Below are 16,214 nucleotides of genomic sequence, written 5' to 3' on the forward strand. Positions count from 1 at the left end.
TCTTTTGTGTGGTGTGTAAATTTCAGCCTCTTTGGATGTCGTATGAATTTATTATGATTTTTGCAAGTAAACTGCGCAGTTTCGCGAGTTGTATGTTTTTGGGAGATGTTTTCATGTGCAATTGGCGTGATTCTGAGTGATATGTTTTTGTGATGAATGTGGGTGTGTTTGGCCAAGAGATGGCTCGGGAAAATCAGTGTTTGGTTCGAGGGTTTCGCGTGGGTTGGCCGAGAGTTTTAGGGTCCGGCCTAGGGCAGTGTTGTGGGGAGTTTTTGAAGGGATGATCCCAGGTGTCTGGGTGTGTTTTGGGACGTAGAATGTGTGGTGTGAATGTTGTATAGGGTTTGAGAATCGGAAGTTGGAGGAAGGTGAGTGTGCACTGGACGAGCAGGCGGCCGAGGTGCCGAGCCGGCGTCGAGGTGCCGAGCAGGCGGCCGAGGTGCCGAGCCAGCGGCCGAGATGCCGAGCCAGGCGGCCGAGGTGCCGAGCAGGCGGCGAGGTGCCGAGCCAGGCGGCCGAGTGCCGAGCAGGCGGCCGAGGTGCCGAGCCAGCGGCCGAGGTGCCGAGCCGGCGGTCGGGTGCCGAGCAGGGGCGCCGAGGTGCCGAGCCAGCGGCCGAGGTGCCGAGCCAGGCGGCCGAGGTGAGAGGCAGGGAGAGAGTGCCGAGCAGCGGCCGAGGTGCCGAGCCAGCGACCGACGTGCCGAGCCAGGCGGCCGAGACACCGAGCCATGTCGAGACGCCGATCCTTTTTCCGAGTTTTTCCGAACCTTTTCCGAGCCAAGTGAGCCGTTTGCACAGTAAGGGTATGCCAGGACTTGGAGTGTTGTGTGTGTGTCGTGTGCGCGTTTTGGGTACGTCGTTTGCGTGTCGGGTGTGTGTGTTTTCGAACGTGTCTTTGTGTGTTTGTTTTGAGATGTTGTTAAGTGTGTGTACGTGTAACGTGCTAGATGTTGAAGTCGTCCACGTAGGAATCATGCATTGTCGTTTAAACTCGTCTACCTGACTCTAATCATGATTTATTTATCTTTCAAAAGGGTGATCTTTTTCGAGGAAAAGTGTGGGTTGAAGGGAACTGTTTTAAAAGCTAAGCAATCGAGGTGGGCTTTTCTACCCTACTTTTATGTGGGTTATCTTTAAAATACGGACTTTGTTCCGGAAATGTTTATGGAGGTGAACTGTTTGTCTTGCCAATTGTTTTGTTTGAAACCTATCTGAAGTGGTTTACCACATATGTTTAATCGAATTCCGGGTCTGTTGGGCTGCGAACCCTCAGGCTAGTGTACACGAGACCGGGAGCCATCTGGAGAGCAGTTGGCCGGTCTAGTTGACCTGGGGTGTGGCCACGCCCCTTGTCATGGTTGGATCAGATAGTGTATGATAGTGGGAATAAGGGGGCAATATCTGAAAATGACTGCGCAGTCGAATTTATGAAATATATTTGGTGTACTTGGGTTATTTTCATTACCTCAAAACCCCAATGTTACACTGTTATGGCATGACAAACTATGTTTTTGGCGTGTGTCCACTGAGTGCAATAAGTACTCAGCCCTGCATGTTGTTTTCTTAATGTGGCAGGTTTGAGCGGCGATGGGGAGGACGGATGTTGAGCAGTTAAAGCCAAAGTGTGTTTTTATCTTTTGGATGGTGTCGTGTCGTCATACCCGGCATCATCTGTCTTTTGGTCTTTTCCGCTGCTTGTAAACCGTCACGATGTTTTCATTTAAAACTCTGAATACTTTAACTCAAGAATGTCGTCACAGTACTTTGTTTTGAATTGAATTTCCTTTTATTAAATGTTTTTCGGGTCAAATATTCTCGTTCCCCTTTTCTTCCCCCGCTTCTTTACTCCTCCCCTAGTCGCGGTCCACCGTACTTCCTATCCTTAGGAAATGCGGGCGTGACAGAGTGGTATCAGAGCCTAGGTTTTTTCTTTCTGCTCTGGACCCAAAAGTCTTTTTCTGTTTTGACTAAGTTTTCAAAAGTGTCAATTGGCTCAACATCCGACTTCATCGCACTCAACCTGAAATGAGGTAATGAAAATTTTGAATTTTTGGAAAGTATATGGAAGTGGAGGAAATTATGAATGGGTTTGGAAATAAATTTTGTAAAGTTTAAGAAAATGTTGAGACATGTGGAAGGGTACAACGTGATGTGGAAAAGTTGGAAAATTATTTGAGTTATGAACTGTTATGGTGTTATGAACTGTTGATGTATGATGAACTTATATGAAAGCATGTGGCTGATGTGTGATGATATGATGACGTGAATGTTGATGTGAGCTTTTATGTGAGTATGTGTTGGCCTTTTGAATGTTTGAACTTAGACGTGATAGAATTTCACTAGTGCTTCTTGGACCTATGATAGATAAGAGCTTTTGGCCTTTGAACACCAGCGGGCTTGGATTTAGAACAGCGATACGTCTGCATACACATATCTCTCTCTCTTCTACGGTTATGTACTCTGTTTTTATACGCGAGGCGGTTGTTTCTGTTTTTCTATAGATGGCGCGTATGTTCCGAACCCCGCGACGGAGTGATCGCGATAGACTTAGGGCACAGAGGGTGCTCAGGGATTATAGAGTGTACCGGAAGAAGGATCACGTACCGTTGATCGAGTTCGTGGCACACTTCGACACCCTCTGGAGGGCAGCTCAGGAGTTCGGAGTGACAGAGCATGACGGCATTGAGAAGCTAATAGATTTGCTTCCCGATAGCTGGAAGGAGTGGGCCGAAAGAACGGCGAGGAGGTACACGTGGCATGAGCCCGCTACCGATGACATGGTGGGTGACATGGCTGGCTTTCGGAAAGCCGTGTATTGTGCACTGGTGGACTCTCGAGAGGAGCAGCCCCCACAGGAGGTGGAAGAGAGGGTCGTGTATCAGGACAAGTATGTGAGCATGTACGAGGGTGAACAAGGGTATGAAGATGATTATGAGGAGGCTCTGCCAGGGAACTCCGAGGAGGACGACGACGAAGACCCGGAGGAAGGGCCTATGGATGAGGATGATAGAGTCGTAGTCTAGAATTAGAATAGTTCGTTGTCTTTTCAGTTTTTGCTTCCAGTACGATCTACTCTTGGGAACAATGTTGGCCTTCTTTCTTTAATGAGAATTTGAATTTGGTTTATATCCTATGTGTTGCATCTTATACTACATGAAGGTTTTATAAGAATTTTTGAGAAAGTGGTAATCTTGGATGAGAATTAAAGTAACACTTATGGGTATTGAATCAGAATGCCGCCAAGACGTGCACGCCAACCACGACAAGGACCCAACGTGGAGGCACCACCGCCGCCACCACCACCTCCACCCCCCGCCTCAACAAGAAAGATTCATAGTTACGTTCTCAAGGCAGAATCCCCCAAAATTTGACGGACAAGGAGACCCGTCCAAAGCGGAAGAGTGGATACGCGGCCTCGAGCGTATCTTCAGGGTCATGGAGTGCACAGATAGGGAGCGCATTGCTGGTGCTACCTTTCAACTGTCAGGTGCTGCCGATTACTGGTGGGAGACTCGGCAAAGAACTATGAATCCTGCCCGCCTGGAGGCGCTAACATGGGAGGAGTTTAAAGTAGAGATCGATAACAAGTATGTTGCAAAGACGTACAGACGGGCCAAGGTGGTAGAGTTCCACACACTAAGCCAAGGCCGAATGACTGTAACCGAGTATGACCGAGCCCTCGCGCAGATGGCACGATATGCGCCCGAGTTGATGGACACCGATGAGAAATGGGCGGTGAAGTTCCGGGCCGGGCTCAGAGATGAGATAAAGGCCGCATTGGCCTGTCGAGGAGAACTCTCCTACTCGGAGATCTTGACTTGTGCACTGGACGTGGAAGATGCACTCCCTAAGCCAAGAGTTGTGGCAACAACAAACGCGACACCTCTACAAGCTCAGCCGGGCCACCAAGAGAAGAGGAGGTGGGATGGTGACCAGGCTCAGTATGGTGGTAAGAGGCCACAACACATGAGGAACCCACCCTACAATGGCGGGAGACAGAATACTTTCCAACCGAGGGCAAACTTTCCACCGAGGAACCCTCAATGTGGGAGATGCTTCAAGTACCACACCGGGGAGTGTCGAGACCCTAGGTGCTTCAACTGTGGTGGGAGTGGCCACTACATCCGAAATTGCCCAAACAAGCACATGGGAACGGGAACGAGACAGAACCAGCTAGGTTTCCGTCCACAATCCCAGGCACTACCTGCACCTCCACCGCAACAACGCCGCCAAGGTTTACCATCGCAAGCAAGGGCCTACGCCTTGAAGGGGAAGCAGCCGGCAAACGGGAAAGAAACCTTTGAGCAAGGAAACTTGGCAGGTATGGGCACACTTCTAAATATGCCTATAGTTGTCTTGTTTGATACGGGTGCGTCGCATTCCTTTATATCAACGTCTTGTGTGGATACTTTGGAATTACCTACTGTTAAGACCGAACCCACTATGAGTGTGACCTCACCGGTAGGCGGGACTATAGATATATCCCGATCTTGTGCATGTGTGAACTTTGGAATAGGTGAACTCAGTTTAGTGGCTTATAATTTGCAAATAATGACGATGGGTAGCGTAGACATAATCTTGGGTATGGATTGGTTAGCGGAGAACCACGTTACCCTTCATTGTAGAGAAAGGGAAATTTCGTTTGAAACCCCCGGAAAGAGCCGATGAAGTTCCACGGAGTCCCAATGAGCCGACGCAAGTCCATTATCTCTGCGCTGCAAGCCACTACAATGATGAGGAAGGGATGTCCAGCGTACCTTGTTTATTTGAATGGGGAGGAGAAGAAAGACAGGAAGATAGAAGATGTGGCGATAGTGAGTGAATATCCCGACTTCTTTCCCCGATGCGTTGCCAAGACCCCCACCCCGACAGACAGGTAGAATTCACGATCGATCTGGAGCCCGGATCGGCACCAATATCCAAGGCAACCTTATAGAATGGCACCAAAAGAGTTGGAGGAGCTTAAGGTGCAACTGCAAGAGCTATTGGAATTGGGATTCATTAGACCTAGCGTTGTCACCATGGGGAGCACCAGTGTTGTTTGTAAAGAAGAAGGATGGAACGATGAGGATGTGCATCGACTATCGAGAACTAAACAAACTGACGCTGAAGAACAAGTATCCACTACCAAGGATAGACGACCTGTTTGACCAACTTCGAGGGGCAGGAGTCTTCTCTAAGATGGATTTGAGGTCTGGGTACCATCAGCTGAGGGTTCGGCGAGAAGATGTACCCAAGACAGCTTTTTCGAACAAGATATGGTCATTATGAGTTCGTTGTAATGCCTTTTGGACTGACGAACGCCCCGGCAGTGTTCATGGACCTTATGAACCGCGTGTTCCATCCATTTCTGGATCGGTTTGTCCTGGTTTTCATCGATGACGTGCTTGTTTACTCAAAGAACGAGGAGGAGCACAAAGAGCACTTGAGAACCGTCCTAGCAACTCTAAGGGACGAGAAACTATATGCCAAGTTCAGTAAATGCGAGTTTTGGCTCAAGGAAGTAAATTTTCTTGGACATGTAGTAACTTCAGATGGAATTCGTGTAGATCCGGCCAAGGTAGAAGCGGTGCAGGAGTGGAAGTCACCTTCTACACAAAACGAAATCCGAAGCTTTTTAGGACTGGCGGGCTATTATCGAAGATTCATCGAGGGATTCTCGAAGATAGCAAGGCCAATGACGCAACAACTGAAAAAGGGAGTCAAGATGATTTGGACGCCAGAATGTGAGGCGAGCTTTCAGTTGTTGAAGGAGAAATTGACCACCGCACCAATCCTAGCTGTGCCGGAGCCAGAGACTGACTATGCGGTATATACGGATGCGTCGAAGGTGGGACTGGGATGTGTGCTTATGCAGAAGGGGAAAGTGATTGCATATGCATCGAGACAATTGAAGCCCCATGAACTGAATTATCCGACGCATGACTTGGAACTGGCAGCTGTGGTACATGCTTTGAAGATCTGGAGACATCATCTTTATGGAGTCCGTTGTGAGATATACACGGACCATAAGAGTCTAAAGTACTTCTTTGAGCAAAAGGAGTTGAACATGCGCCAACGTAGGTGGCTCGAGTTGGTAAAGGACTACGATTGTGGTATAATTACCATCCGGGAAAAGCAAACGTAGTGGCCGATGCTCTTAGTAGGAAGTCTCAATCTCAGCTGGCCACCTTTCTTACTATCGAGGAGAGTATAATCCAAGAGTTCAGTAAGATGCGCTTGGAAGTGGTGAGAATTGCCCGAGACTGTGGAAGGGATAGTAGCCACGTTGGTGATGGAACCCGACTTAAGAGCCAGAATTGTAGAAGCTCAACGGCGAGATACGTTACTAGAAAAGATTCGCTCAGAAGTGAGGACGGGTGAACTCGGAAATTTTCGTGAGGCAGCGGATAATGGTCTCACATACAAGGGAAGTTGTGTGTGCCTAAGGATGAAGGCCTGAGGATGGAAATCATGAGAGAAGCACATGAAACCCCATACGCTGCTCATCAGGGAGCACCAAAATGTATCAAGACTTGAAAAGACAGTTTTGGTGGAACGGTATGAAAAAGCATGTTGCGGCATTTGTGGAGAGATGCCTGGCATGTCAACAAGTAAAGGCGCTACAACCAACGGCCCTATGGGAAATTGCAACCCCTCGAGATTCCGGAATGGAAGTGGGAACATATTGCAATGGACTTTGTGGTAGGACTGCCAAAATCCCAGCGAGGGAACACGGTGATTTGGGTGATTATAGATCGCCTCACCAAATCTGCCCATTTTGTGCCGGTTCGTGCCACTTATGGATCCGATCAGTTGGCTAAGGTATATGTACGGGAAATTATACGCTTGCATGGAGTTCCAGCGACAATCACATCTGATCGTGATGCTAAATTCACTTCTAGATTTTGGACAAGCCTGCAGCGCGAGTTTGGGGACTAAGTTGAATTTCAGTACAGCGTTCCACCCGCAAACCGACGGGCAGTCGGAGAGAACGATACAAGCATTGGAGGACATGCTACGAGCCGTGGTGCTAGATCGAGGCGTAGGTTGGGAAGAAGTGTTGCCCTTGGTAGAGTTCGCTTACAATAATAGTTACCAGGCGACTATCAAGATGGCCCCATATGAGGCCTTGTATGGAAAGAAGTGTAGATCGCCACTTTATTGGGATGAAGTGGGTGAGAGAAGAATTTTCGGACCAGACTCTGTAGAAGAGATGATAGAGATTGTCCGACAAATCCGTGGGAGGATCAAGGAGGCACAAGATCGACAGAAATCTTATGCGGATGTTCGAAGGACCGAGTTACAGTTCGAGGTCGGGGAAAAGGTCTTCTGAAAGTTTCCCCTTCTAAGGGAATAACTCGTTTTGGAGTGAAGGGAAAGCTGAGACCCCGATTTATTGGTCCATACGAGATTTTGGATAGAGTCGGCGTGGTAGCATACAGGTTGGCCCTACCACCAAGCTTCGGAAATGTGCACAACGTCTTCCATGTGTCACAATTGAGGAAGTACGTGTTTGACCCCACACACATAGTTCACCAAGAAGAGATGATGGTCCTAAATCCTGATCTAAGCTATGAAGAGAAGCCCGAGGCCATTTTGGATCGAAGAGTGCAAGAATTGAGGAATAAGTCATTTGCTTCGGTGAAAGTACGGTGGAGGAATCATGGAACCGAAGAAGCAACATGGGAATCAGAAGTTAAGATGAGAGAGAAGTTTCCAGAGCTGTTTGAGTAATCTAACAAATTTCGAGACGAAATTTTGTTAAGGTGGGAGGAATGTAATATCCGAAAATTTGTGGAATTTTATTCTTTTATTTAAGGATGAAATTTTTATGATTTTGTGTTTAATATATGGTGTGGAAATATTTTTTGATTTATAATATTGTTGTGGATATGGGATTTTCTACCTAGACAAATTAAAATTTGGTTTTATTAATTCAGCTATGATTTAAAATTCTAATTAATCGATTTAAACCTCTCTCTCCCTCCCCATTTTCGAAATCCCTTCCCCATCACCCCATGATGTTCTCAACTTCCTCCACCCTCACATAACCGATCCTTTTCTTCCCCTTTCCTTTTCTTTTCTCTTTTCGGTCACTCTCTCAATCTCTCCCTCTCTCTCTCGCAAAGTTGCTCTCTCTCACTGGTAAGTCTCCCTCCTTCTCCCTCTCGGTTTTTATCTTCTTCCTTTCACTCCCTCTTATCACCTTCTTGGATTCCTCAAGGTGATACCCTCCTTCGTCGTGAATCGGAGTCGGAAAAGGAAGTAAAGCTTTTGCGTTTCGTTTGAACCATCCGGGGAAGGTAACCCCTAACCCTTGTTTAATTCGAAAACTCATGCATATAGGATGTTTTGGTTGGTTTAGATGCTGAATAGGGTTTGTGGCTATGTGATATGGTTGAGCATGTTTTTGATAGTAACTGGCAGTGGGTTCCGACCCCTTTTTAACTAAGCAAACGATCTCCGTTGGGTACGAATTTTGAACTGTGTAAAGGTTAATGTGTCTTTTGTGTGGTGTGTAAATTTCAGCCTCTTTGGATGTCGTATGAATTTATTATGATTTTTGCAAGTAAACTGCGCAGTTTCGCGAGTTGTATGTTTTTGGGAGATGTTTTCATGTGCTTTTGGCGTGATTCTGAGTGATATGTTTTTGTGATGAATGTGGGTGTGTTTGGCCAAGAGATGGCTCGGGAAAATCAGTGTTTGGTTCGAGGGTTTCGCGTGGGTTGGCCGAGAGTTTTAGGGTCCGGCCTAGGGCAGTGTTGTGGGGAGTTTTTGAAGGGATGATCCCAGGTGTCTGGGTGTGTTTTGGGACGTAGAATGTGTGGTGTGAATGTTGTATAGGGTTTGAGAATCGGAAGTTGGAGGAAGGTGAGTGTGCACTGGACGAGCAGGCGGCCGAGGTGCCGAGCCGGCGGTCGAGGAGCCGAGCAGGCGGCCGAGGTGCCGAGCCAGCGGCCGAGATGCCGAGCCAGGCGGCCGAGGTGCCGAGCAGGCGGCGAGGTGCCGAGCCAGCGGCCGAGATGCCGAGCCAGGCGGCCGAGGTGCCGAGCAGGCGGCCGAGGTGCCGAGCCAGCGGCCGAGGTGCCGAGCCGGCGGTCGAGGTGCCGAGCAGGCGGCCGAGGTGCCGAGCCAGCGGCCGAGGTGCCGAGCCAGGCGGCCGAGGTGCCGAGCAGGCGGCCGAGGTGCCGAGCCAGCGACCGACGTGCCGAGCCAGGCGGCCGAGACACCGAGCCATGTCGAGACGCCGATCCTTTTTCCGAGTTTTTCCGAACCTTTTCCGAGCCAAGTGAGCCGTTTGCACAGTAAGGGTATGCCAGGAGTTTGAGTGTTGTGTGTGTGTCGTGTGCGCGTTTTGAGTACGTCGTATGCGTGTCGGGTGCGTGCGGGGTGTGTTTTCGGGCGTGTCTTTGTGTGTTTGGCTTATGAGATGTTGTTAAGTGTGTGTTCGTGTAACGTGCTAGATGTTGAAGTCGTCCACGTAGGAATCATGCATTGTCATTTAAACATCGTCTACCCTGACTCTAATCATGATTTATTTATCTTTCAAAAGGGTGATCTTTTTCGAGGAAAGTGTGGTTGAAGGGAACTGTTTTAAAAGCTAAGCAATCGAGGTGGGCTTTTCTACCCTACTTTTATGTGGGTTATCTTTAAATACGGACTTTGTTCCGGAAATGTTTATGGAGGTGAACTGTTTGTCTTGCCAATTGTTTTGTTTTGAAACCTATCTGAAGTGGTTTACCACATATGTTTAATCGAATTCGGGTCTGTTGGGCTGCGAACCCTCAGGCTAGTGTACACGAGACCGGGAGCCATCTGAGAGCAAGTTGGCCGGTCTAGTTGACCTGGGGTGTGGCCACGCCCCTTGTCATGGTTGGATCAGATAGTGTATGATAGTGGGAATAAGGGTGGCAATATCTGAAAATGACTGCGCAGTCGAATTTATGAAATATATTTTGGTGTACTTGGGTTATTTTCATTACACTCAAAACCCCAATGTTACACTGTTATGGCATGACAAACTATGTTTTTGGCGTGTGTCCACTGAGTGCAATAAGTACTCAGCCCTGCATGTTGTTTTCTTAATGTGCAGGTTGAGCGGCGATGGGGAGGACGGATGTTGAGCAGTTAAAGCCAAAGTGTGTTTTTATCTTTTGGATGGTGTCGTGTCGTCATACCCGGCATCATCTGTCTTTTGGTCTTTTCCGCTGCTTGTAAACCGTCACGATGTTTTCATTTAAAACTCTGAATACTTTAACTCAAGAATGTCGTCACAGTACTTTGTTTTGAATTGAATTTCCTTTTATTAAATGTTTTCGGGTCAAATATTCTCGTTCCCCTTTTCTTCCCCGCTTCTTTACTCCTCCCCTAGTCGCGGTCCACCGTACTTCCTATCCTTAGGAAATGCGGGCGTGACATGATAGGCAGTGGCGGATCCATGATGTTTGATTCGAGGGTGGGTTTGTCAACGTTGCATCAGGTTGTCGAGCAATTACTATCCTAATCATCTGGAAGATTTAGAGCCCTAACCTAACCTAACCGATGTTTGTATATCAAAATTGGAAGTTTTATTTTTGAATGTATCCTTGTTATATATTCCACACACTTGTGAAATGTGGACAAGCTGAAACTGCTGCTATTAATGAAATGAATGAGGGCATTTTAGTATGGTGAGTTACAGCTACAATTGTTCAAGAGGTATAAACACATGTTTATTTTAGGTCTTTGCCTGCATTACAACTTATGTATATTTCAATTCTAAATTACAACTATTTTATCTCATAACTCACAACTAGAAAATTTGATGTAACATCATGGGAAATTCAAGTCTAACTTTAGAAGTTCATCAAGTAGTTCAAATGCAGGCAGTAGCTTCCTCTCTCTACAGATTAAATCAATCAGAACACTCCATGTAAGAGGATCTGGCTTTAACCCCCTCTCCACCAACCCAAACAATAGCCTAACAGCATCGTTCACCTTTCCTGCGTTGCAAAGACTAACTAATAACTCATTTGACGTGCCAACATGGGGCACGAAACCCCTGTGCAGCATCAAAGCCAGCAAATCTACCGCCTTCTCCAGTTCTCTTTCTTTGCACAGAGAATTTAACACGATCCTATAACTAGCCTTATTAAGATAAACACCATCATTGGGAAGCCTCTCGAGCATGTTAAGAGCCTCATAATATCTGTTCTCTCTGCAAAACCCACCAAGAATGACGTTAAATGTTACCTCATCTGCCTTGCATTCGTTTTCTTTCATCTCCTTGAGCAGCTCTATAGCTTCATTAGTTTTGCTGGACCTACACAACCAATTAATCAAAGTGGTGTACACAACAGTATCGGGCCTCAGCCCAGCAGCTTTCATCTCATTCAACACTCCCTTTGCTTCCTCAAGCTTACCATCCTTACAGTACCCGTTCATTAAGGCTGAGTAGTTGAATATATTGGGATTGCATCCATTTTTCTTCATAAATTCCATTATTTTCTTGGCTCTATCTGTTTTCTGTCCACGACAAAATCCATTTATCAGAGCATTATAAGTCAACGCATCCGGCACTATCTGATGCTTAGACACCATTTCCTCGAATAACTGAATTGCGTCTTCTAACCTGCCACTCACACAAAGACCGTCAATCACAGTTGAGTAGGTTATCAAATTTGGTGCAGAAACTTCAGACTTCTCCATCTCTTTCATCACTTCAAAAGCAGATCTAATATCCCCTTTCTTGCAGTGATGTTTGACCACAATATTGAAGATACACGTGTTCGGCTTCAAGTGGAAGTCCTTCTGAGTACTCAGGAGAAACTTCCTTGCCAAATCAGTTTCATTTCCATCAACCAGAAGGTTAAGACATGTACTGATGGCTTTCAGGGATGGCTGCGAACGTACAATAGGCATAATAGAGTGAAACATTTCAAGCACTCTCTCATGCTTGGATGCTTTAGAGAAATGTTTCATGAGATTGAGGAATATACCTTCATGGAATCTACACGTCTCATAGGTCATCCGATGAAGAACTCCATCAAGGGCCTGATATTTCTTGCACTGGGCAAGCTTATGAAGAATTATTCCATAGGTGGAATTGTTATGCTGAAAACCCCTTTGTGCTGATGCTTTATTAAAGATTTCTAACGCGTCTTCTGGGCTTCTCTCACGTTTTATGAAGTTGATGACGGACTCATGGGAAATGTACTTGCTTTTCCTAGTAAATACTGTTTGTGTAGCTATAGTTTCAGAAGGTTCATCTACTCCGTCTAGTGCGACCTTTGGGTTTTGGAGAGGAGAGATGAACTTAGCTGAAGATGACAAGGGTTCACCAGATAATAAGTGGCGGCTCTTTCTGGAAAGAACGTTCATTATATCATCCGCATAAATCACTGGATCTCCTATTATATCATTTAGAGAAGTTACAAACATGAGAAGTACAAACATCATAAAATGACTACGAGCCAATAACAACCTCCAAACTTCGTTGATGGCTTACCTTAAAGATCTTATAAGCTGCCATACAGTTTCTACTTTCTAGGGCTATGTTAGAGCTTATAATAAGAAAAGGTTTACTAAATTATTTGAATAATTAACAGAAAGGAAGGAGTACAGTTTGCCCAAGATCTTAGAAAGAAAGAGATTGTGATTTTTCAATACTTTTGTACCATAGCAATACACAAAGCAGCAAAATCTTATTGTGGGAGTTCAAAAGATCTTATTTTCAAAAAACATACCAACACTTTACAACATTTAGAACATTCTAAACTCATTCAAACGCAGAAAACATATATATAAGTTCATAGATTCAAGCACATAGCCAAGAGCATAAATTTATTAAGCAGTACACAAGGTCAGACATTGAACTAGTTCACTGAAATTTGGTCATACATGAAAAAACAACACAAATACTGCAAAACTTACAAGTCATATACATATAAATGCGCAAAAATCCCAGCACAGCTTTACCTACAAAAGAGCAGAAGAGATTCAATTCCAAGTCCAATTCCAATTCCAATTCCAGATACAATAGGCGCAGAGCTAATCGTAAAAAATCAATACACACATTAAGGAAGAAACTCACGAAGCGTTACAAATTAAAAAATAAACTATGAAAAGAAATTAAATACGCAAGAACAAAACGGAAGAGAAACAAAAAAATTGGTAAAGGAGAGTGATGCCCTTTCACCTCACACATTTGGGGCCATTGGAATATGATCCAGGGGGGGGGCAGGAGGGGGCGGTCGCCCCTTCCCGACGGCCAAGAGGGTCGAATTTTTCTAAAGGGTTGACCGGAAAAAAGGCATAACCACCCCCTCCGCAAAAAAAATTGAGGAGGAGGAAAACCTGTGATGAACTGAGTGGCGGTGGAGAACCTTCCAAGATGAGAAGGTGATTTGAATAGCCGACGCCGGCGGAAATGGAGATTGGGGTTCGTTCAGTGAATTGGGAAGGAAGCGTTGGGAAGAAGATGACCATATTGGGCTTATTTGGAGAAAGATAGATTGGGTTTAATAAATTGATCATTTGTTGGGCTAATAATTCTATAGAAGGGCTTAATATTTTACTTATTAGTAAATATAAATTATAAGTAATTTATAAAATTGGAGACACACTTTTCTTACGTATATTACGTAAATATAGAATATGGAATGAAATTTTTTTTCTAATTATACTTTACTTGGACAATTGTATATATTCTATTTTAGAAAATTATACTCAATCATACTATAGATTTTGTTTTAGAATTAATAGTAATACCTCAAATTATACATTTAATCCAATTGTACTAAGCATATTACTTATTCATATCTTTTATTAATATCTTTATTATATACTACATCCGTCCCACATTAAGTGTCACATTTTGTCATTTCGATTCGTCTCACAATAAAAGTCGTATTTTACTCTTACCATAAATGGTAAGTAGACCCCATATTCCACCGACCAATTTTACTCACATTTTATTATAAAACTAATATATATATATATATATATATATATAGGGAGATGATCAAAATAAGTATCTGTTTAAATCCAGAAATGCAGACCAAATCTTGGCCCTATGATTAGATGATCTAATGGTCAATAATTAACCAAAAATACGGAAGGTCATAATTAAGCAATTTTAGGTCATATTATAATATTTGGGTTTAATGTCATGCTAAGATCGTTTTAGGTCATGCTTTGTTAGCATGACCTAAAAATTACCTAATTATGACCTAAAAGTGCCCTAATTATGATATTGTTCTGCGTTTCTGTATTTAAATATAGTTTTGCATAGATCAAAACCCTATATATATATATATATATAGGGTCTTGTTAGGTTGAGATTTTTTAGCTTAATTGAGAATTGAGATGCATTTTCAGCCACTCATTTTGAAATGTCAACTACAAGTAGATTATATCAACTAAGGGTATTATCGTCATTTCATTTCAATAGCCAGAATATCAAATGTCAACAACTCGTATTAAAATGTCAACAACTAAAAAAAATTTATTTTTTTATTTTTTTAAATTTTTTTAAAAAAAATTTAAATTTTTTTTTTAATTTTTTTAATTTTCACGCGATGTCAACTACGATGTGTAGCCTGCACATCAAATGTCAATAGCCCTGCACATCAAATGTCAATAGCCCTGCACATCAAATGTCAACAACTTATAGTTGATATTATATGTGTATATGTGATATGAATCATATATGTAGTTGACATTATATATGTGCAGTTGACATGAATTGTATATGTAGTTGACATTATATGTGTGTAGTTGACATGAATTGTATATGTAGTTGACAAAAAAAAAAAAAAAATAAAAAAAAAATAAAAAATCGAAAAAAAAATTTATTTTTTTTAAAAAAAATAAAAAAATATTTATTAAATAAAATGTATGATGAAATTACCATTCTGCCCTTTCACAATTAATTAATGTAAAAGTATTTTCCATGTGGTAAATTCTGGACCACTCATTTAATAAAAATGAGTGGCTAATAATGCATCTCAATTCTCAATTAGGCTAAAAAATCTCAATTGATCACAACCCTATATATATATATATAGAGAGAGAGAGAGTTGTGATCATATGATAACTCATATTTATGGTGATAACCTAATAACCCTCATTTTATGGACAAAAAATATCATTTTATAGAACAGAATATCATTTTATGAATTAAAAGTATCATTCTATGCATGCTGAAAAAATATCATTTTATAGTGTATAAATATCATTTTTAGTAAAAATGATATTTTTGACCCATAAAATGATAAGTTATTAGGTTATCACCACAAATATAGTTATCATTCTAACGCACCCCTATATATATATAGGGATGTATTCATTTCCTTTTTGTATCTTTTGTTCTATTGTTCTTTTTAATCTAAGTCACACGATTTTGTCATCCGATGGTTAGATTGATGCCACGTGTCATTTAATAACGCAGATTTTCAGTTGAATAATGTACACCGACTAATAATGCACCATTATAGTGTAATAATGCAGATTTTAAGTTGAATAATGCACACCGACTAATAATGCACCATTATAGTGTAATAATGCAGATCATCACAACCATCCAATTCAAAGATCCAATGGTTGTGATCTGATTGAAGCTTGGACTGAAAAGCTGCGAATATATATATATATATATATATATATATATATATATATATATATATATATATATATATATATATATGATTGTGATCAAGATAGAACCATTCTTAAACGTAGAACCATTCTTAAACGTAGAACAAATGCCAAACGGAGGTCGTTAGATCTTTTAATCCAATGGTGTTGATTTTCACAACAACTTCCCATTACAACCAAAACTATTATTAATGGGTGAATGCAGATAAGTGAAAAAATAAAGCATGCATGGACTCTTCTTCGTTTCATTCATTCTTCCATCAACATGTGAGTTTTTTCACATGTTGAGTCCGGAATGTCGTGAAAACATAGTCTAATATGTATGATTTTTAATCTTGACCGTCATTTTTTCCTCATCCAATGAATAAAATATGTAGAGTTCTAGGTTCTACACTTAAGAATGGTTCTATCTTTAACGTATATATATATATATATATATATATATATATATATATATATATATATATATATATATATATATATATATATATATATATATATATATATATATATATATATATATATATGGGACCATAGTCCACTAACTTATTCAACTCATTTTTCTTTACATTTCTTAAAATCCGTGCCCACACTAA

General features: G+C 42.6%; 1 protein-coding gene across 3 annotated transcripts; it reads right to left on the reverse strand.

The window, feature by feature from the left end:
- Positions 1–10,650: 10,650 nt before the first annotated feature.
- Positions 10,651–13,476, reverse strand: LOC121776054 (pentatricopeptide repeat-containing protein At5g18475-like). Of its 3 annotated transcripts, none has more exons than XM_042173174.1 (3): positions 13,160–13,475; positions 12,895–12,939; positions 10,651–12,371 (listed from the first exon to the last, which is right to left on the reverse strand). In XM_042173174.1, exon 3 carries the CDS (start codon positions 12,340–12,342, stop codon positions 10,795–10,797), a length of 1,548 nt encoding a protein of 515 aa, XP_042029108.1. In that variant the 5' UTR covers positions 12,343–12,371; positions 12,895–12,939; positions 13,160–13,475; the 3' UTR covers positions 10,651–10,794. The 3 variants fall into 3 exon arrangements, with proteins under 3 accessions (XP_042029108.1, XP_042029110.1, XP_042029109.1); XM_042173176.1 differs by having other exon boundaries at positions 13,318–13,471; XM_042173175.1 differs by lacking the exon at positions 12,895–12,939 and having other exon boundaries at positions 13,160–13,476.
- Between the last annotated feature and the right edge of the window lie 2,738 nt (positions 13,477–16,214).

Source organism: Salvia splendens, chromosome 18 (assembly GCF_004379255.2).
Source record: "Salvia splendens isolate huo1 chromosome 18, SspV2, whole genome shotgun sequence".
Taxonomy (NCBI): domain Eukaryota; kingdom Viridiplantae; phylum Streptophyta; class Magnoliopsida; order Lamiales; family Lamiaceae; genus Salvia; species Salvia splendens.

Bases quoted from the DNA above. Each gene is read 5' to 3' on its own strand.
- LOC121776054 (XM_042173175.1), bottom strand. From the start codon at position 12,342: ATGAACGTTCTTTCCAGAAAGAGCCGCCACTTATTATCTGGTGAACCC.